The following is a 23,333-nucleotide window of genomic DNA, read 5'->3' as shown; positions in this document are numbered from 1 at the left end:
GTGCTGCAAATATCTGTGCTCAGTGTGCTGCAAATATCTGTGCTCAGTGTGCTGCAAATAATCTGTGCTCAGTGTGCTGAAAATATCTACGTTCTCTGCCTGAAAACGCTCCATATCTGTGCTCAGTGTGCTGCAAATATCTGTGCTCAGTGTGCTGCAAATATCTGTGCTCAGTGTGCTGCAAATAATCTGTGCTCAGTGTGCTGAAAATATCTACGTTCTCTGCCTGAAAACGCTCCATATCTGTGCTCAGTGTGCTGCAAATATCTGATCATTGTGCTGCATTGTGGGAACTGGGGACCACCAGTATAAGTATATACATGATGTGGCCATTCACTGGTACCTGGTGACAGAACGTATACTGGATTACCTCACAATGTAACTTTATATCTGTCACCTATATACATGATGTGGCCATTCACTGGTACCTGGTGACAGAACGTATACTGGATTCCCCCACAATGTAACTTTATATCTGTCACCTATATACATGATGTGGCCATTCACTGGTACCTGGTGACAGAACGTATACTGGATTACCTCACAATGTAACTTTATATCTGTCACCTATATACATGATGTGGTCATTCACTGGTACCTGGTGACAGAACGTATACTGGATTCCCCCACAATGTAACTTTATATCTGTCACCTATATACATGATGTGGTCATTCACTGGTACCTGGTGACAGAACGTATACTGGATTCCCCCACAATGTAACTTTATATCTGTCACCTATATACATGATGTGGTCATTCACTGGTACCTGGTGACAGAACGTATACTGGATTCCCCCACAATGTAACTTTATATCTGTCACCTATATACATGATGTGGTCATTCACTGGTACCTGGTGACAGAACGTATACTGGATTCCCCCACAATGTAACTTTATATCTGTCACCTATATACATGATGTGGCCATTCACTGGTACCTAGTGACAGAACGTATACTGGATTCCCCCACAATGTAACTTTATATCTGTCACCTATATACATGATGTGGTCATTCACTGGTACCTGGTGACAGAACGTATACTGGATTCCCCCACAATGTAACTTTATATCTGTCACCTATATACATGATGTGGCCATTCACTGGTACCTGGTGACAGAACGTATACTGGATTCCCCCACAATGTAACTTTATATCTGTCACCTATATACATGATGTGGCCATTCACTGGTAACTGGTGACAGAACGTATACTGGATTCCCCCACAATGTAACTTTATATCTGTCACCTATATACATGATGTGGCCATTCACTGGTACCTGGTGACAGAACGTATACTGGATTCCCCCACAATGTAACTTTATATCTGTCATCTATATACATGATGTGGTCAATCACTGGTACCTGGTGACAGAACGTATACTGGATTCCCCCACAATGTAACTTTATATCTGTCATCTATATAATAATTATAGTAGTACAGTACAGTAGGCCATTGCTGTATCTTGCAGCTCTGTGTCACTGCAAGTATCCATTCCATATCTGTGCGGCATTTTTGTGAGCAGTATATATGGTATTACAGTGCAGCATTTTGGTGACCCAACAGTATATAGTTGTGTACAGTAGGCCATTGCTGTATCTTGCAGCTCTGTGTCACTGCAAGTATCCATCCATTCCATTCTCTTCCAGTGATTTGGACCAATAATACCATTGATTAGAACGAATAATTCCAGTGATTTTGTCATTTTCTTCCAGTGATTTGGACCAATAATACCATTGATTAGAACGAATAATTCCAGTGATTTTGTCATTTTCTTCCAGTGATTTGGACCAATAATACCATCGATTAGAACAAATAATTCCTGTGATATTGAGGTGTTTGTGTCGCTTAGCTTAACCGTCCAGCGACCACAGTGCACCTCTTTTTCTCTTTTCTTTGCATCATGTGCCGTTTGGGGCCAATTTTTTGAAGTGCCATCCTGTCTGACACTGCAGTGCCACTCCTACATGGGCCAGGTGTTTGTGCCGCCCTCTTGGGTTGCTTAGCTTAGTCATCCAGCGACCTCGGTGCAAATTTTAGGACTAAAAATAGTATTGTGAGGTGTTCAGAATAGACTGGAAATGAGTGGAAATTATGGTTATTGAGGTTAATAATACTATGGGATCAAAATTACCCCCAAATTCTATGATTTAAGCTGTTTTTGAGGGGTTTTTGAAAAAAAAACACCCGAATCCAAAACACACCCGAATCCGACAAAAGAATTTCAGGGAGGTTTTGCCAAAACGCGTCCGAATCCAAAACACGGCCGCGGAACCGAATCCAAAACCAAAACACAAAACCTGAAAAATTTCCAGTGCACATCTCTATAATGATGTCATGTATTTATATGCACTTCTTTATGCTGCATACAATGGAAATATTTGTTCTATGTGATGTAAGCTACTAAGGGGTCTATTTACTAAGCCTTGGATGGAGATAAAGTCGCTGGAGATAAAGTCCCAGCCAATCGGTTCCTAACTGTCAGGGCAGTGACGTGAGGGCAGTGACGCTGAGGGGGAGTTAGAGTTGTTGGGGCTCTCATAGTGTAAATAAGCGTTAAAGATGCTTTTTTTTTTTATTACTACTGTCACCAGCTGAAACTCAAATGTTAGGCCCCTGAAAAAATGTACATTGTATGCCACACAATGCCCCCAATTCGAGTTATATGCAGCACCGTGCCCCCCACTGCACGTTATATGCCAGACGGTGTCCCCACTGCACGTTATATGCCACACAGTGTCCCCACTGCACATTATATGCCACACGGTGCACCCACTGCACATTATATGCCACACGGTGCACCCACTGCACATTATATGCCACACAGTGCCTCCAATGCACATGCATGTAAATGGCCTGTGTCTGCTGAACTGTGGGGAGACATGCCCTTCTTCCCTATCAATACCAGTGGTGGTGCCAGTAGAGGAAGACGCGTTGCTGGGCTGTGACAGATATTTGGCAGTAGGGGGAGAGAGAGAAATGGGGGAGGGAGAAAGGAGAGAGAGAGAGAGAGATGGGGGGGGGGGGAAGGAGAGAGAGGGTATCAGGAAGTATGAGAGTAGTGAAAGATAGAGGGTGTCAGAGAGAGAGAGAGATAGAGAGAGAGAGAGAGAGGTGTTAGAGAGAGAGAAATCCGGAGGCAGATCTTACCAACCCCAGCAGAAGCCTGGTCCTACAGCAGAGTCGCATCGGTAAGCCGGGCAGAACGGAGGCAGCTGAGGGGAATTGCTGGTTTCAACTACCAGGTTGCTGTCCTGACATTGTCACTAGTGATGAGCGGGTTCGGTTCCTCTGAATCCGAACCCGCCCGAACTTCAGTTTTTTCTTCACGGGTCCGAGCGACTCGGATCTTCCCGCCTTGCTCGGTTAACCCGAGCGCGCCCGAACGTCATCATCCCGCTGTCGGATTCTCGCGAGACTCGGATTCTATATAAGGAGCCGCGCGTCGCCGCCATTTTCACACGTGCATTGAGAGTCATAGGGAGAGGACGTGGCTGGCGTCCTCTCCGTTTAGAGAAGAGAGAGACACAGTAGAGACGAGAGAGACACAGTATTTTGGGGAGCATTATTACTATTAGGAGGAGTACTACTATACTACTATACTACTTGCTGAAGTGATATAGATTAGATAGTGTGACTGTGTATTGTATTAATTATCTGACTTGTGGGGGAGACACTGACAGTGGGGAGCAGTTAGAGTCTGAGAACAGGACTCAGGAGTACATATAACGTACAGTGCACACTTTTGCTGCCAGAGTCAGTGCCACACTGCCATTGTTGTGACCACACTGACCACCAGTATAATAATATATTTTGCGATTGTCTGCTTAGGACTCGGAGTACTAGTTGCAAGTTGCAACGTGACCTGACCACCAGTTTAATAATCAATCACCACCAGTTTAATATATATATATATATATAATTGTATATAATATATATATATTTATAATATTGTATACCACCTACCCGTGGTTTTTTTTTTTTTCATTCTTCTTTATACATACTACTATAGTAGCTTACTGTAGCAGTCTGCGGTGCTGCTGACCTGACAGTGTCCAGCAGGTCCGTCATCAGTCATTACATAATAACTATATATAGTACCTGTCCGGCTGCAGTACTAGTGATATTATATTGATTTCATCTCATTATCAATAATTTATCATCCAGTCTAGACTCTATATTAGCAGCAGACACAGTACGTTAGTCCACGGCTGTAGCTACCTCTGTGTCGGCACTCGGCAGTCCATCCATAATTGTATACCACCTACCCGTGTTTTTTTTTTTTTCTTTCTTCTTTGTACATACTACTATAGTATAGTAGCTTACTGTAGCAGTCTGCGGTGCTGCTGAGCTGACAGTGTCCAGCAGGTCCGTCATCAGTCATCATTACCTAATAAATATATTATCTACCTGTCCGGCTGCAGTACTAGTGATATTATATATACATACATATATATATTGATTTCATCTCATTATCAATCATCCAGTCTATATTAGCAGCAGACACAGTACGTTAGTCCACGGCTGTAGCTACCTCTGTGTCGGCACTCTGCAGTCCATCCATAATTGTATACCACCTACCCGTGGTTTTTTTTCTTTCTTTCTTCTTTGTACATACTACTATAGTATAGTAGCTTACTGTAGCAGTCTGCGGTGCTGCTGAGCTGACAGTGTCCAGCAGGTCCGTCATCAGTCATCATTACCTAATAAATATATTATCTACCTGTCCGGCTGCAGTACTAGTGATATTATATATACATACATATATATATTGATTTCATCTCATTATCATCCAGTCTATATTAGCAGCAGACACAGTACGGTAGTCCACGGCTGTAGCTACCTCTGTGTCGGCACTCGGCAGTCCATCCATAATTGTATACCACCTACCCGTGTTTTTTTTTTTTTCTTTCTTCTTTGTACATACTACTATAGTATAGTAGCTTACTGTAGCAGTCTGCGGTGCTGCTGAGCTGACAGTGTCCAGCAGGTCCGTCATCAGTCATCATTACCTAATAAATATATTATCTACCTGTCCGGCTGCAGTACTAGTGATATTATATATACATACATATATATATTGATTTCATCTCATTATCATCCAGTCTATATTAGCAGCAGACACAGTACGGTAGTCCACGGCTGTAGCTACCTCTGTGTCGGCACTCGGCAGTCCATCCATAAGTATACTAGTATCCATCCATCTCCATTGTTTACCTGAGGTGCCTTTTAGTTGTGCCTATTAAAATATGGAGAACAAAAATGTTGAGGTTCCAAAATTAGGGAAAGATCAAGATCCACTTCCACCTCGTGCTGAAGCTGCTGCCACTAGTCATGGCCGAGACGATGAAATGCCAGCAACGTCGTCTGCCAAGGCCGATGCCCAATGTCATAGTACAGAGCATGTCAAATCCAAAACACCAAATATCAGTAAAAAAAGGACTCCAAAACCTAAAATAAAATTGTCGAAAGGGGAAGCGTAAACTTGCCAATATGCCATTTACCACACGGAGTGGCAAGGAACGGCTGAGGCCCTGGCCTATGTTCATGGCTAGTGGTTCAGCTTCACATGAGGATGGAAGCACTCAGCCTCTCGCTAGAAAACTGAAAAGACTCAAGCTGGCAAAAGCACCGCAAAGAACTGTGCGTTCTTCGAAATCCCAAATCCACAAGGAGAGTCCAATTGTGTCGGTTGCGATGCCTGACCTTCCCAACACTGGACGTGAAGAGCATGCGCCTTCCACCATTTGCACGCCCCCTGCAAGTGCTGGAAGGAGCACCCGCAGTCCAGTTCCTGATAGTCAGATTGAAGATGTCAGTGTTGAAGTACACCAGGATGAGGAGGATATGGGTGTTGCTGGCGCTGGGGAGGAAATTGACCAGGAGGATTCTGATGGTGAGGTGGTTTGTTTAAGTCAGGCACCCGGGGAGACACCTGTTGTCCGTGGGAGGAATATGGCCGTTGACATGCCTGGTGAAAATACCCAAAAAATCAGCTCTTCAGTGTGGAGGTATTTCAACAGAAATGCGGACAACAGGTGTCAAGCCGTGTGTTGCCTTTGTCAAGCTGTAATAAGTAGGGGTAAGGACGTTAACCACCTCGGAACATCCTCCCTTATACGTCACCTGCAGCGCATTCATAATAAGTCAGTGACAAGTTCAAAAACTTTGGGTGACAGCGGAAGCAGTCCACTGACCAGTAAATCCCTTCCTCTTGTAACCAAGCTCACGCAAACCACCCCACCAACTCCCTCAGTGTCAATTTCCTCCTTCCCCAGGAATGCCAATAGTCCTGCAGGCCATGTCACTGGCAATTCTGACGAGTCCTCTCCTGCCTGGGATTCCTCCGATGCATCCTTGCGTGTAACGCCTACTGCTGCTGGCGCTGCTGTTGTTGCTGCTGGGAGTCGATGGTCATCCCAGAGGGGAAGTCGGAAGACCACTTGTACTACTTCCAGTAAGCAATTGACTGTCCAACAGTCCTTTGCGAGGAAGATGAAATATCACAGCAGTCATCCTGCTGCAAAGCGGATAACTGAGGCCTTGACAACTATGTTGGTGTTAGACGTGCGTCCGGTATCCGCCGTTAGTTCACAGGGAACTAGACAATTTCTTGAGGTAGTGTGCCCCCGTTACCAAATACTATCTAGGTTCCACTTCTCTAGGCAGGCGATACCGAAAATGTACACAGACCTCAGAAAAAGACTCACCAGTGTCCTAAAAAATGCAGCTGTACCCAATGTCCACTTAACCACGGACATGTGGACAAGTGGAGCAGGGCAGGGTCAGGACTATATGACTGTGACAGCCCACTGGGTAGATGTATGGACTCCTGCCGCAAGAACAGCAGCGGCGGCACCAGTAGCAGCATCTTGCAAACGCCAACTCTTTCCTAGGCAGGCTACGCTTTGTATCACCGCTTTCCAGAATACGCACACAGCTGAAAACCTCTTACGGCAACTGAGGAAGATCATCGCGGAATGGCTTACCCCAATTGGACTCTCCTGTGGATTTGTGGCATCGGACAACGCCAGCAATATTGTGTGTGCATTAAATATGGGCAAATTCCAGCACGTCCCATGTTTTGCACATACCTTGAATTTGGTGATGCAGAATTTTTAAAAAAACGACAGGGGCGTGCAAGAGATGCTGTCGGTGGCCAGAAGAATTGCGGGACACTTTCGGCGTACAGGCACCACGTACAGAAGACTGGAGCACCACCAAAAACTACTGAACCTGCCCTGCCATCATCTGAAGCAAGAAGTGGTAACGAGGTGGAATTCAACCCTCTATATGCTTCAGAGGTTGGAGGAGCAGCAAAAGGCCATTCAAGCCTATACAATTGAGCACGATATAGGAGGTGGAATGCACCTGTCTCAAGTGCAGTGGAGAATGATTTCAACGTTGTGCAAGGTTCTGATGCCCTTTGAACTTGCCACACGTGAAGTCAGTTCAGACACTGCCAGCCTGAGTCAGGTCATTCCCCTCATCAGGCTTTTGCAGAAGAAGCTGAAGACATTGAAGGAGGAGCTAACACGGAGCGATTCCGCTAGGCATGTGGGACTTGTGGCGGTGATGCAGGGCAGTCTGGAGCGACTGCTGATGCTGACATCTGGTCCGGACTGAAGGACCTGACAACGATTACGGACATGTCGTCTACTGTCACTGCATATGATTCTCTCACCATTGAAAGAATGGTGGAGGATTATATGAGTGACCGCATCCAAGTAGGCACGTCACACAGTCCGTACTTATACTGGCAGGAAAAAGAGGCAATTTGGAGGCCCTTGCACAAACTGGCTTTATTCTACCTAAGTTGCCCTCCCACAAGTGTGTACTCCGAAAGAGTGTTTAGTGCCGCCGCTCACCTTGTCAGCAATCGGCGTACGAGGTTACATCCAGAAAATGTGGAGAAGATGATGTTCATTAAAATGAATTAGAATCAATTCCTCCATGGAGACATTGACCAGCAGCAATTGCCTCCACAAAGTACACAGGGAGCTGAGATGGTGGATTCCAGTGGGGACGAATTGATAATCTGTGAGGAGGGGGATGTACACGGTGATATATCGGAGGATGATGATGAGGTGGACATCATGCCTCTGTAGAGCCAGTTTGTGCAAGGAGAGATTAATTGCTTCTTTTTTGGTGGGGGTCCAAACCAACCCGTCATTTCAGTCACAGTCGTGTGGCAGACCCTGTCACTGAAATGATGGGTTGGTTAAAGTGTGCATGTCCTGTTTATTATACAACATAAGGGTGGGTGGGAGGGCCCAAGGACAATTCCATCTTGCACCTCTTTTTTCTTTAATTTTTCTTTGCGTCATGTGCTGTTTGTGGAATGTTTTTTGGAAGGGCCATCCTGCGTGACACTGCAGTGCCACTCCTAGATGGGCCCGGTGTTTGTGTCGGCCACTAGGGTCGCTTATCTTACTCACACAGCTACCTCATTGCGCCTCTTTTTTTCTTTGCGTCATGTGCTGTTTGGGGAGGGTTTTTTGGAAGGGACATCCTGCGTGACACTGCAGTGCCACTCCTAGATGGGCCCGGTGTTTGTGTCGGCCACTAGGGTCGCTTATCTTACTCACACAGCTACCTCATTGCGCCTCTTTTTTTCTTTGCGTCAAGTGCTGTTTGGGGAGGGTTTTTTGGAAGGGACATCCTGCGTGACACTGCAGTGCCACTCCTAGATGGGCCCGGTGTTTGTGTCGGCCACTAGGGTCGCTTATCTTACTCACACAGCTACCTCATTGCGCCTCTTTTTTTCTTTGCGTCATGTGCTGTTTGGGGAGGGTTTTTTGGAAGGGACATCCTGCGTGACACTGCAGTGCCACTCCTAGATGGGCCCGGTGTTTGTGTCGGCCACTAGGGTCGCTTATCTTACTCACACAGCTACCTCATTGCGCCTCTTTTTTTCTTTGCATCATGTGCTGTTTGGGGAGGGTTTTTTGGAAGGGACATCCTGCGTGACACTGCAGTGCCACTCCTAGATGGGCCCGGTGTTTGTGTCGGCCACTAGGGTCGCTTATCTTACTCACACAGCTACCTCATTGCGCCTCTTTTTTTCTTTGCGTCATGTGCTGTTTGGGGAGGGTTTTTTGGAAGGGACATCCTGCGTGACACTGCAGTGCCACTCCTAGATGGGCCCGGTGTTTGTGTCGGCCACTAGGGTCGCTTATCTTACTCACACAGCTACCTCATTGCGCCTCTTTTTTTCTTTGCGTCATGTGCTGTTTGGGGAGGGTTTTTTGGAAGGGACATCCTGCGTGACACTGCAGTGCCACTCCTAGATGGGCCCGGTGTTTGTGTCGGCCACTAGGGTCGCTTATCTTACTCACACAGCTACCTTATTGCGCCTCTTTTTTTCTTTGCGTCATGTGCTGTTTGGGGAGGGTTTTTTGGAAGGGACATCCTGCGTGACACTGCAGTGCCACTCCTAGATGGGCCCGGTGTTTGTGTCGGCCACTAGGGTCGCTTATCTTACTCACACAGCTACCTCATTGCGCCTCTTTTTTTCTTTGCGTCATGTGCTGTTTGGGGAGGGTTTTTTGGAAGGGACATCCTGCGTGACACTGCAGTGCCACTCCTAGATGGGCCCGGTGTTTGTGTCGGCCACTAGGGTCGCTTATCTTACTCACACAGCTACCTCATTGCGCCTCTTTTTTTCTTTGCGTCATGTGCTGTTTGGGGAGGGTTTTTTGGAAGGGACATCCTGCGTGACACTGCAGTGCCACTCCTAGATGGGCCCGGTGTTTGTGTCGGCCACTAGGGTCGCTTATCTTACTCACACAGCTACCTCATTGCGCCTCTTTTTTTCTTTGCGTCATGTGCTGTTTGGGGAGGGTTTTTTGGAAGGGACATCCTGCGTGACACTGCAGTGCCACTCCTAGATGGGCCCGGTGTTTGTGTCGGCCACTAGGGTCGCTTAGCTTAGTCATCCAGCGACCTAGGTGCAAATTTTAGGACTAAAAATAATATTGTGAGGTGTGAGGTATTCAGAATAGACTGAAAATGAGTGTAAATTATGGTTTTTGAGGTTAATAATACTTTGGGATCAAAATGACCCCCAAATTCTATGATTTAAGCTGTTTTTTAGGGTTTTTTGAAAAAAACACCCGAATCCAAAACACACCCGAATCCGACAAAAAAAATTCGGTGAGGTTTTGCCAAAACGCGGTCGAACCCAAAACACGGCCGCGGAACCGAACCCAAAACCAAAACACAAAACCCGAAAAATTTCCGGTGCACATCACTAATTGTCACACACTGGAAGAGGAGAGAGGAGGAAGCCACTGTGTTCGTCACCGTATTACAATAAAGAAAACTCTGAATAAACTACAGCTCCCAGCAGCCCTTGGATGTGAGCTCCGGCAGGAAGGGCTGCTGGGAGCTGTAGTTTATGCAGAGTTTTCTTTATTGTAATGTGGTGTGCGGCGCCGGAGCTGACCCGCTCCCCATCCGGAGACGCTAACCGCTGCTCGCCATCCTGTAGCCGGCTCCCGCGGCTCCTCTCCCAGCCAGGTGCCGCACACACTTCAGGTGCGCTCAGTGTGCCGGGCGGGCGTGGCTATGCAAATAGTGTCCCTTTAGCGGCCAATCAGCGCCGGGAGCGAGCCTCCTGCATTAACCCGCTCTGTGCCGCTGCTGATGCTGGGACTGGGGAGGGAGGAGGGTCCTGCCTGTCTGCTCCGCTCCCCGGCTGGGGGGGACAGCAGTCCTGCACTCTGGGAATGGAGGGGTTACAGCGGACTCTTTATTAACCGTTCACCAGCCAGGGGCATCGCGGCAACGGTCCCTGCTGAGGGAGGGCGTGCAGCTGTGCGGGAGCCGGGCTGCCCGTGGCTCTGCAGCTGGGACCTGTGGTAATGTGGTGTGCGGCGCCGGAGCCCGGCGCCAATTACTGTGGCTGCCGCTGCTGCCTGCCAGGGGAAGGGGGACAAATATGCTACTTCTACAAAGTGTATCTACCCACTGGCCGCGGGTTGCACCATCGGGTGGCGCCCCCCCTAGGCTGGCGCCCCTGGCGAGTGCCATCCTGGCCAATAGGTAGATACGCCTCTGCATGGCAGTTAGGAGCTGATTGGCTGGTGCTTTATCTCCAGCGACTTTATCTCCATCCAAGGCTTAGTAAATAGACCCCAACTGTCACTAACAGAATTTGAAAAAAATAAAAACTGTCAGTTATACGGTTAAGACTTTGGGGTCTATTCATGAAGCAGTGAAAAGTGTGGAGGAATGAGCCAGTGGAGAAGTTGCCCATGGCAACCAATCAGTATTGAAGTAACATTTACTATACTATACAGTTGTACGGAGCAGCTGATTGGTTGCCATGGGCAACTTCTCCACAGACCACTCTGTGTAATTCACAATCATTGAATAGGATTGGCATACTCCCAGCTATCCAGTTGGCCCTGGTTAAGAGTCTGACATATTTGGAACCCCAGGCCAGCGGCCGCCTTTGTGTTTGCCTCAACTGTCTGCCATTCATGAAAAATGTGATGCATCCCTTTACGGCAGGGATGGGGAACCTTTGGCCCTCCAGCTGTTGTTGAACTACACATACCAGTATGCCTTGCTACAGTTTTGCTATTTGGCCATGCTAAAACGGTTGCAGGGCATGCTGGGATGTGTAGTTTAACAACAGCTGGAGAGCCGAAGGTTCCCCATCCCTGCTTTACGGTAATACTTTTTTTTTGGTTGCTCATTTAACCACGTACCGTTCATGTAGCTGGATGTTAGGAAAGCGTTAGCGGCAGTGATATGGTGAGCTGAGACGGCAGATTTGGTAGCTAGGAAAAGACAGTTTAAACGAGGGGAACATAGTGCAAATTGATAGAAGTTGTGGATGAGAGGCAAAAGAAGCAAGGGGGGGATTCAATCAGGATCAGAAATGTGCATGAAAAGGTGGGAAGAGGAAAGAAGAGAAGGAGGTAGGAGAAACAAAAATATATAAAAGAAACAATGAAATGCGTTCTAAACATCAGTCAGGCCTTCAATGAGCATAAAAGCAGCAATACCACCACAAAACAATTAGTATAATTGCAATAATTAAAACTGAAAGATTTTTTTTTTCTTATTTGTAGCATAATGTGTTCTCCATTATTTAACAGTAATAGTACAATTTCAGAATGCTCACGACAAAAATAACTTCTTTATTAGATATAAACCTGCATGGCAATAACATACATTTTTATGTACTAAAAGCATTACTATGGATAATTGAAGCAACAAGGTTTGTAAAGCTGAAACGTTAGAGAAATCAGTAAATCCTTGGCTTTACTGCTGCTTTTGACATCTGTCGAAACTGGACAACACTGCACAGTAACGGCTACAGTGGGATCATAGGGACTGCTAGGGGGTTCAGTACTGTCACAATGGGTTATGGGAAAGGATAGTGGTCAAGGTACATACAGTACTGCAGAAAGAACAGATGCATTCTGGGATTTTTATATCAGAGAATGGATAAAACACTAATGTATTTTTTTCATTTCTTCCCACATAATTGGCACAACTCAAAAACACATAAAAACTTCTGCCATAATAATGTTTTATATGGTACAGAAAACATTCACATACAAATATATATATATATTCCATTCAGTAGTTGCAAAAAAAAATATATATATTCGGGAAAGCCCCTGTACGTGTAGCCTGTTTACATACTGCTGGGACATGGGTGTTCGCCTTATGTATGCACAGTGTGTGTGTGTGTGTGTGTGTGTGTGTGTGTGTGTGTGTATATACAGTATATATATATATATATATATATATATATATTTGATTGTGAATGTTTTCTGTGCATATATATATATATATATATATATATATAGAGAGTATATAGTATACATGTATGTGAGTGTTTCTGCTGTACATTGTGTTCTTTATATCACAGAATTTGTACAACTGTTCACAATTATATGTACAGAAGGCTCATAAACTAGATATAAATATTTTTATAGAAGGATTTGATTCATGGAGAAAATAAGAATTTACTTACCGATAATTCTATTTCTCATAGTCCGTAGTGGATGCTGGGGACTCCGAAAGGACCATGGGGAATAGCGGCTCCGCAGGAGACTGGGCACATCTAAAGAAAGCTTTAGGACTATCTGGTGTGCACTGGCTCCTCCCCCTATGACCCTCCTCCAAGCCTCAGTTAGGATACTGTGCCTGGACGAGCGTACACAATAAGGAAGGATCTTGAATCCCGGGTAAGACTCTTACCAGCCACACCAATCACACCGTACAACTTGTGATCTGAACCCAGTTAACAGCATGATAACAGAAGGAGCCTCTGAAAAGATGGCTCACAACAACAAAAAACCCGATTTTTGTAACAATAACTATGTACAAGTAATGCAGACAATCCGCACTTGGGATGGGCGCCCAGCATCCACTACGGACTATGAGAAATAGAATTATCGGTAAGTAAATTCTTATTTTCTCTAACGTCCTAGTGGATGCTGGGGACTCCGAAAGGACCATGGGGATTATACCAAAGCTCCCAAACGGGCGGGAGAGTGCGGATGACTCTGCAGCACCGAATGAGAGAACTCCAGGTCCTCCTCAGCCAGGGTATCAAATTTGTAGAATTTAGCAAACGTGTTTGCCCCTGACCAAGTAGCAGCTCGGCAAAGTTGTAAAGCCGAGACCCCTCGGGCAGCCGCCCAAGATGAGCCCACTTTCCGTGTGGAATGGGCTTTTACAGATTTTGGCTGTGGCAGGCCTGCCACAGAATGTGCAAGCTGAATTGTACTACAAATCCAACGAGCAATCGTCTGCTTAGAAGCAGGAGCACCCAGCTTGTTGGGTGCATACAGGATAAACAGCGAGTCAGATTTTCTGACTCCAGCCGTCCTGGAAACATATATTTTCAGGGCCCTGACTACGTCCAGCAACTTGGAATCCTCCAAGTCCCTAGTAGCCGCAGGCACCACAAATAGGTTGGTTCAGGTGAAACGCTGAAACCACCTTAGGGAGAAACTGAGGACGAGTCCTCAATTTCGCCCTGTCCGAATGGAACATCAGATAAGGGCTTTTTCAGGATAAAGCCGCCAATTCTGACACGCGCCTGGCCCAGGCCAGGGCCAACAGCATGACCACTTTCCATGTGAGATATTGTAACTCCACAGATTTAAGTGGTTCAAACCAATGTGACTTTTGGAACCCAAAACTACATTGAGATCCCAAAGTGCCACTGGAGGCACAAAAGGAGGCTGTATATGCAGTACCCCTTTTACAAACGTCTGAACTTCAGGGACTGAAGCTAGTTCTTTTTGGAAGAAAATTGACAGGGCCGAAATTTGAACCTTAATGGACCCCAATTTCAGGCCCATAGACACTCCTGTTTGCAGGAAATGTAGGAATCGACCCAGTTGAATTTCCACCGTCGGGCCTTACTGGCCTCGCACCACACAACATATTTTCGCCAATTGCGGTGATAATGTTTTTGCGATTACATCCTTCCTGGCTTTGATCAGGATAGGGATGACTTCATCCGGAATGCCTTTTTTTCTTCAGGATCCGGCGTTCAACCGCCATGCCGTCAAACGCAGCCGCGGTAAGTCTTGGAACAGACAGGGTCCTTGCTGGAGCAGGTCCCTTCTTAGAGGTAGAGGCCACGGATCCTCCGTGAGCATCTCTTGAAGTTCCGGTTACCAAGTCCTTCTTGGCCAATCCGGAGCCACGAATATAGTGCTTACTCCTCACCATCTTATCAATCTCAGTACCTTGGGTATGAGAGGCAGAGGAGGGAACACATACCCTGACTGGTACACCCACGGTGTTACCAGAGCGTCTACAGCTATTGCCTGAGGGTCCCTGGACCTGGCGCAATACCTGTCGAGTTTTTCCCAACGGTTTATAATCATGTGGAAGACTTCTGGGTGAAGTCCCCACTCTCCCGGGTGGAGGTCGTGCTGAGGAAGTCTGCTTCCCAGTTGTCCACTCCCGGAATGAATACTGCTGACAGTGCTATTCCATGATTTTCCGCCCAGCGAAGAATCCTTGCAGCTTCTGCCATTGCCCTCCTGCTTCTTGTGCCACCCTGTCTGTTTACGTGGGTGACTGCCGTGATGTTGTCCGACTGGATCAACACCGGCTGACCTTGAAGCAGAGGTCTTGCTAAGCTTAGAGCATTGTAAATGTCCCTTAGCTTCAGGATATTTATGTGAAGTGATGTCTCCAGGCTTGACCATAAGTCCTGGATATTCCTTCCCTTTGTGACTGCTCCCCAGCCTCGCAGGCTGGCATCCGTGGTTACCAGGACCCAGTCCTGAATGCCGAATCTGCGGCCCTCTAGAAGATGAGCACTCTGCAACCACCACAGGAGGGACACCCTTGTCCTTGGTGACAGGGTTATCCGCTGATGCATCTGAAGATGCGACCCGGACCATTTGTCCAGCAGGTCCCACTGGAAAGTTCTTGCGTGGAATCTGACGAATGGGATTGCTTCGTAGGAAGCCACCATTTTACCCAGAACCCTTGTGCATTGATGCACTGAGACTTGGCTCGGTTTTAGGAGGTTCCTGACTAGCTCGGATAACTCCCTGGCTTTCTCCTCCGGGAGAAACACCTTTTTCTGGACTGTGTCCAGGATCATCCCTAGGAACAGAAGACAAGTCGTCGGAACCAGCTGCGATTTTGGAATATTGAGAATCCAACCGTGCTGCAGCAACACTACCTGAGATAGTGCTACACCGACCTCCAACTGTTCCCTGGATCTTACCCTTATCAGGGAATTGTCCAAGTAAGGGATAACTAAAATTCCCTTCCTTTGAAGGAATATCATCATTTCGGCCATTACCTTGGTAAAGACCCGGGGTGCCGTGGACCATCCATACGGCAGCGTCTGAACTGATAGTGACAGTTCTGTACCATAAACCTGAGGTACCCTTGGTGAGAAGGGTAAATTTTGACATGAATGTAAGCATCCTTGATGTCCCGAGACATCATGTAGTCCCCTTCTTCCAGGTTCGCAATCACTGCTCTGAGTGACTCAATCTTGAATTTGAACCTCTGTATGTAAGTGTTCAAAGATTTTAGATTTAGAATCGGTCTCACCGAGCCGTCCGGCTTCGGTACCACAACAGTGTGGAATAATACCCCGTTCCCTGTTGCAGGAGGGGTATCTTGATTATCACCTGCTGGGAATACAGCTTGTGAATGGCTTCCAAAACTGTCTCCCTGTCAGAAGGAGACATCGGTAAAGCCGAATTTAGGAAAACGGCGAGGGGGAGACGTCTCGAATTCTAATTTGTACCCCTGAGATATCACCTGAAGGATCCAGGGGTCTACTTGCGAGTGAGCCCACTGCGCGCTGAAATTCATTGAGACGGGCCCCCCCACCGTGCCTGATTCTGCTTGTAAAGCCCCAGCGTATACTGAGGGCTTGGCAGAGGCGGGAGAGGGTTTCTGTTCCTGGGAACTGGCTGATTTCTGCAGCCTTTTTCCTCTCCCTCTGTCACGGGGCAGAAATGAGGAACCTTTTGCCCGCTTATCCACGAAAAGACTGCGCCTGATAATACGGCGTCTTCTCATGTTGAGAGGCGACCTGGGGTACAAACGTGGATTTCCCAGCTGTTGCCGTGGCCACCAGGTCTGAAAGACCGACCCCAAATAACTCCTCCCCTTAATAAGGCAATACTTCCAAATGCCGTTTGGAATACGCATCACCTGACCACTGACGTGTCCATAACCCTCTACTGGTAGAAATGGACAACGCACTTAGACTTGATGCCAGTCGGCAAATATTCCGCTGTGCATCACGCATATATAGAAATGCATCTTTCAAATGCTCTATAGGCAAAAATATACTGTCCCTATCTAGGGTATCAATATTTTCAGTCAGGGAATCCGACCACGCCAACCCAGCACTGCACATCCAGGCTGAGGCGATTGCTGGTCGCAGTATAACACCAGTATGTGTGTAAATACATTTTAGGATACCCTCCTGCTTTCTATCAGCAGGATCCTTAAGGGCGGCCATCTCAGGAGAGGATAGAGCCCTTACAAGCGTGTGAGCGCTTTATCCACCCTAGGGGGTGTTTCCCAACGCACCCTAACCTCTGGCGGGAAAGGATATAATGCCAATAACATTTTAGAAATTGTTATCGGGGGAAACCCACGCATCATCACACACCTCATTTAATTTCTCAGATTTAGGAAAACTACAGGTAGTTTTTCCTCACCGAACATAATACCCCTTTTTTTGGTGGTACTCGTATTATCAGAAATGTGTAAAACATTTTTCATTGCCTCAATCATGTAATGTGTGGCCCTACTGGAAGTCACATTTGTCTCTTCACCGTCGACACTGGAGTCAGTATCCGTGTCGGCGTCTATATCTGCCATCTGAGGTAACGGGCGCTTTATAGCCCCTGACGGCCTATGAGACGTCTGGACAGGCACAAGCTGAGTAGCCGGCTTTCTCATGTCAACCACTGTCTTTTATACAGAGCTGACACTGTCACGTAATTTCTTCCAACAGTTCATCCACTCAGGTGTCGACCTCCTAGGGGGTGACATCACTATTACAGGCAATCTGCTCCGTCTCCACATCATTTTTCTCCTCATACATGTCGACACAAAAGTACCGACATACAGCACAAACACAGGGAATGCTCTGATAGAGGACAGGACCCCACTAGCCCTTTGGGGAGACAGAGGGAGAGTTTGCCAGCACACACCAGAGCGCTATATATATATAGGGATAACCTTATATAAGTGTTTTTCCCCTTATAGCTGCTGTATAGTTAATACTGCGCCTAATTTGTGCCCCCCTCTCTTTTTTAACCCTTTCTGTAGTGTAGTGACTGCAGGGGAGAGCCAGGGAGCTTCCCTCCAACGGAGCTGTGAGGGAAAATGGCGCCAGTGTGCTGAGGAGATAGGCTCCGCCCCCTTATCGGCGGCCTTATCTCCCGTTTTTTTATGTATTTTGGCAGGGGTTAAATGCATCCATATAGCCCAGGAGCTATATGTGATGCATTTTTTGCCATCCAAGGTGTTTATTATTATTGCGTCTCAGGGCGCCCCCCCAGCGCCCTGCACCCTCAGTGACCGGAGTGTGAAGTGTGCTGAGAGCAATGGCGCACAGCTGCAGTGCTGTGCGCTACCTTGTTGAAGACAGGACGTCTTCTGCCGCCGATTTTCCGGACCTCTTCTGCCTTCTGGCTCTGTAAGGGGGCCGGCGGCGCGGCTCTGGGACCCATCCAAGCTGGGCCTGTGATCGTCCCTCTGGAGCTAATGTCCAGTAGCCTAAGAAGCCCAATCCACTCTGCACGCAGGTGAGTTCGCTTCTTCTCCCTTAGTCCCTCGATGCAGTGAGCCTGTTGCCAGCAGGTCTCACTGAAAATAAAAAACCTAAACTAAAACTTTCACTAAGAAGCTCAGGAGAGCCCCTAGTGTGCACCCTTCTCGTTCGGGCACAGAGATCTAACTGAGGCTTGGAGGAGGGTCATAGGGGGAGGAGCCAGTGCACACCAGATAGTCCTAAAGCTTTCTTTAGATGTGCCCAGTCTCCTGCGGAGCCGCTATTCCCCATGGTCCTTTCGGAGTCCCCAGCATCCACTAGGACGTTAGAGAAAGTATTTTATTGTGTGCACAGAGGGATGTCCAACAGTTTGGGGTGAAATCGCTCCACACATGCACAGAAGTAGGCACACACATACATCGATCAGCCATAACATCTGCCACCTGCCTTATACTGTGTAACTCCCCTCGTGCCACCAAAACAGCTCTGACCCATAAAAGATTGGACCTCACAAGACCTCTGAAGGTGACCTGTGGTATCTGGCATCAAGATGTTAGCAGTTAGTCCTGTACAAATGTGTCCTCTTACACCTAGCCTCAATACGCCACGCAGCATGAGACGCCTGGCGCGAGTAACCCAGACCGAGCAAAATAGCAATTTTTTGCTCAAATATGTATCTTAGTCACAATGCTATGTGGCAAAATCGCTTCACAAGACTGAACTGATTAATTTCATATGCGAGACTTGTATATCTGTGTAAATCTGTGTACAGTATATCTGTGTGCGGCTGAGTCGGTGGGGTCTATTCAATTCCTGTCAGATCCTCTCCGACGGAGAGGATCCGACAGTTCAGTATTCAATTTGCGGCCGTTTCACCTACTTTGGTCCCGTTTTTGACATGCCAATTCGACATGCCAAGTCGAATTGGCATTGTCGAAAATGGGCCAAAAACCTGTTGAAAACGCCTGCAAATTCGACAGAGTACGTGTTGTATCCGCGGCGAATTCGCCGATACCCGTACTTTACGACAGTGTCATTTTTTTCCAACAGTCGGAAAAATTGCACTGTCATTGAATAGGTCGAATGAAAATTTGACCTAAAACGAAAAGTGCCGGTTCTTCTGACTGTCGGAAAAACTGCACGAATTGAATAGACCCCTGTATCTGCATCTGCTGAAAGAGGCCACTGCCATCAGGGAATACTGTTGGCAAAAAGGGTTGTACGTGGTCTGCAACAATATTTAGGAAGGTGTATGTGTCCTCATGAATGCCAGAACCCAAGGTTTCATAGAAGAACGTTGCCCAGAGCATCACACTGCCTCTGCCGGCTTGCCTTCTTCCCATAGTGCATCCTGGTGCCATCTCTTCCCAAGGAAAATGACACACATCCACATAGTGTAAAAGAAAATGTGATTCATCAGGCCAGGCCACCTGGACTTCCATTGCACCATGGTCCAGCTCTGACACGTGTCCATTGTAGGCGGTTTCAGTGGTGGACAGGAGTCAGCATGGGCACTCTGACCGGTCTATGGCTACGAAGCCCCATATGCCACAAGCTGCAATGCAGGGCATGTATCTGACACCTTTCTATCAAAGCCAGCATTCACTTCTTTAGCAGTTTGTGCTACAGCAGCTCTTCTTTGGAAACGGAACAGACGAGCTAGCCTTCGGCTTGGGCCACCTTGGCCCACTTATGGTAAGTAAGATCCACTGCATACCGGGAACTCCCCACAAGACCTGCTGTTTAGGAGATGCTCTGACCCATCTGTGCAGCCATCACAATTTGGCCCTTGACAAAGTCGCTCAGATCTTAATGCTTGCCCAATTTTCCTGAGTGCAACTCACCAACTTCAAGAGTTGGGTATTCATGTGCTGCCTAATATATCCCAACCCATTGTAACTATATAATTCATGTTTCTCTATCGTCCTAAGTGGATGCTGGGGTTCCTGAAAGGACCATGGGGAATAGCGGCTCCGCAGGAGACAGGGCACAAAAAGTAAAGCTTTTACAGGTCAGGTGGTGTGCACTGGCTCCTCCCCCTATGACCCTCCTCCAGACTCCAGTTAGATTTTTGTGCCCGGCCGAGAAGGGTGCAATTCTAGGTGGCTCTCATAAAGAGCTGCTTAGAGAAGTTTAGCTTAGGTTTTTTATTTTACAGTGATTCCTGCTGGCAACAGGATCACTGCAACGAGGGACAGAGGGGAGAAGAAGTGAACTCACCTGCGTGCAGGATGGATTGGCTTCTTGGCTACTGGACATGAAGCTCCAGAGGGACGATCACAGGTACAGCCTGGATGGTCACCGGAGCCTCGCCGCCGGCCCCCTCGCAGATGCTGAAGCAAGAAGAGGTCCAGAATCGGCGGCTGAAGACTCCTGCAGTCTTCTAAAGGTAGCGCACAGCACTGCAGCTGTGCGCCATTTTCCTCTCAGCACACTTCACACGGCAGTCACTGAGGGTGCAGGGCGCTGGGGGGGGGCGCCCTGGGAGGCAAATGTAAACCTATATAAGGCTAAAAATACCTCACATATAGCCCCCAGAGGCTATATGGAGATATTTAACCCCTGCCTAAATACAATAAATAGCGGGAGACGAGCCCGCCGAAAAAGGGGCGGGGCCTATCTCCTCAGCACACAGCGCCATTTTCTCTCACAGAAAGGCTGGAGAGAAGGCTCCCAGGCTCTCCCCTGCACTGCACTACAGAAACAGGGTTTAAACAGAGAGGGGGGGCACTAAATTGGCGACATAAATATATTAAAGATGCTATAAGGGAGAAACACTTATATAAGGTTGTCCCTATGTAATTATAGCGTTTTTTTGGTGTGTGCTGGCAAACTCTCCCTCTGTCTCTCCAAAGGGCTAGTGGGGTCCTGTCCTCTGTCAGAGCATTCCCGGTGTGTGTGCTGTGTGTCGGTACGTGTGTGTCGACATGTATGAGGACGATGTTGGAGGAGGCGGAGCAATTGCCTATGATGGTGATGTCACTCTCTAGGGAGTCGACACCGGTATGGATGGCTTATTTAGGGAATTACGTGAGAATGTCAACACGCTGCAAGGTCGGTTGACGACATGAGACGGCCGACAAACAATTAGTACCGGTCCAGGCGTCTCAGAAACACCGTCAGGGGTTTTTAATAACGCCCATTTACCTCAGTCGGTCGACACAGACACAGACACCGACACTGAATCCAGTGTCGACGGTGAATAAACAAACGTATTCCTTATTAGGGCCACACGTTAAGGGCAATGAAGGAGGTGTTACATATTTCTGATACTACAAGTACCACAAAAAAGGGTATTATGTGGGAGTGAAAAAACTACCTGTAGTTTTTCCTGAATCAGATAAAATAAAATAAAGTGTGTGATGATGCGTGGGTTTACCCCGATAGCAAATATTGGCGTTATACCCTTTCCCGCCAGAAGTTAGGGCGCGTTGGGAATGAATAAGGCGCTCACACGCTTATCAAGTGGCGTTACCGTCGCCAGATACGGCCGCCCTCAAGGAGCCAGCTGATAGGCAGCTGGAAAAATATCCTAAAAAGTATATACACACATAAGGTGGTTATACTGCGACCAGCGATCGCCATCAGCCTGGAGATGCAGTGCTGGGTTGGCTTGGTCGGGTTCCCTGACTGAAAATATTTGATTGATATAGAGCATTTAATAGGATGCATTATATATTTATGTATGCGAGATGCACAGAGGGATATGTGCACTCTGGCATCAAAATAAGTGCGTGATCCATATCTCCCAGAAGATGTCATGGACACGACAGTGGTCAGGTGATACATATCCCATACGACACATGGAAGTATGGCCGTATAAAGGGAAAGAGTTATTTGGGGTCGGTCCAACGGACCTGGGGGTCTCGGCAACAGCTGGAAATCCAACCTTTTTACCCCAAGTTACATCTCAGCAGAAACAGACACCGTCTTTTCAGCCTCAATCCTTCCGTTCCCATGAGGGCAAGCGGGCAAAAGGCCAGTCATATCTGCCCAGACATAGAGGAAAGGGAAGTAGACTGCAGCAGACAGCTCCTTCCCAGGAAAGGAAGCCTTCCACCGCGTCTGCCAAGTCCCCAGCATGACGCTGGGGCCGTGTAAGCGGACTCAGGTTAGGTGGGGGTGTAGTCTCAAGAGTCTCAACGCGCAGTGGGATCACTCGCAAGTTGACCCCTGGATCGTACTAGTATTATCCCAGGGGTACAGATTGGAGAGTCGAGACATCTTTTCCTCGCAGGTTCCTGAAGTCTGCGTTACCAACGGCTCCCTCCAACAGGGAGGCAGTATTGGGAAAAATTCACAAGCTGTATTTCCAGCAGGTGATAATCAAAGTACCCCTCCTACAACAAGGAAAAGGGTATTAGTCTTCCACACTATATGGTGGTACTGAAGCCAGACGGCTTGGTGAGACATAGTCTAAATCTGAAATCTTTGAACACTTACATAAAGGTTCAAATCAAGATGGAGTCACTCAGAGCAGTGATAGCGAACCGGAAAGAAGGGGACTCTATGGTGTCCCTGGACATCAAGGATTACCTCCATGTCCAAATTTGCCCTTCTCAACAAGGGTACATCGGGTTCGTGATACAGAACTGTCAATATCAGTTTCAAAAGTTGCCGTTGAATTATCCACGGCACCCCGGGCCTTTACCAAGGTAATGGCCGAAAAGATGACTCTCTTCAAAGAAAAGGGCATCTTAATTATCCCTTACTTGGACGATATCCTGAAAGGGGCAAGTTCCAGAGAACAGTTGGAGGTCGGAAAAGAACTATCTAAAGTAGTTCTACGATAGCACGAGTGGATTCTAAATATTCCAAAAATCGCAGCTGTGTTTTCCGATGTTACGTCTGCTGTTCCCAGGAATGATTCTGGGCATAGTCCAGAAAAAGGTATTTCTCCTGGAGGGGAAAGCCAGGGAGTTATCCGACCTAGTCAGAAACCTCCTAAAACCAGGCCAAGTATCAGTGCATTAATGCACAGGAGGCCTGGGAAAAATGGTGGCTTCTTACGAAGCGATTCCATTCGGCAGATCTCACGCAAAACATTTTCAGGGAGATTTGCTGGACGAATGGTCCGGATCGCA

General features: G+C 47.4%; 1 protein-coding gene and 1 long non-coding RNA gene across 8 annotated transcripts in view; one reads left to right on the top strand and one right to left on the bottom strand.

Annotated features, from left to right (window-relative positions):
* The window catches only part of ATP2B3 (ATPase plasma membrane Ca2+ transporting 3), a 671,061-nt gene that overhangs the window by 168,273 nt on the left and 479,455 nt on the right, over positions 1 to 23,333 (bottom strand). For 3 of the 7 annotated variants that reach the window (XM_063936325.1, XM_063936321.1, XM_063936322.1), the window contains exon 8: positions 11,717 to 11,788. The exons of the other annotated variants lie outside the window; for them this stretch is intronic. In XM_063936325.1, the coding sequence (XP_063792395.1) occupies positions 11,717 to 11,788 (72 nt within the window). The remainder of the gene's footprint in view (positions 1 to 11,716; positions 11,789 to 23,333) is intronic. 7 annotated transcript variants of the gene reach the window in all.
* LOC134948387 (uncharacterized) overlaps positions 1 to 23,333 on the top strand; it is a 69,463-nt gene that overhangs the window by 16,550 nt on the left and 29,580 nt on the right. The gene's annotated exons all lie outside the window — the stretch shown is intronic.

The sequence above is a fragment of the Pseudophryne corroboree genome, chromosome 8 (assembly GCF_028390025.1).
Source record: "Pseudophryne corroboree isolate aPseCor3 chromosome 8, aPseCor3.hap2, whole genome shotgun sequence".
Classification (NCBI taxonomy): Eukaryota; Metazoa; Chordata; class Amphibia; order Anura; family Myobatrachidae; genus Pseudophryne; species Pseudophryne corroboree.
The sequence above is the reverse complement of the archived record's forward strand: the minus strand, read 5'-3'. Positions and strand labels throughout refer to the sequence as shown.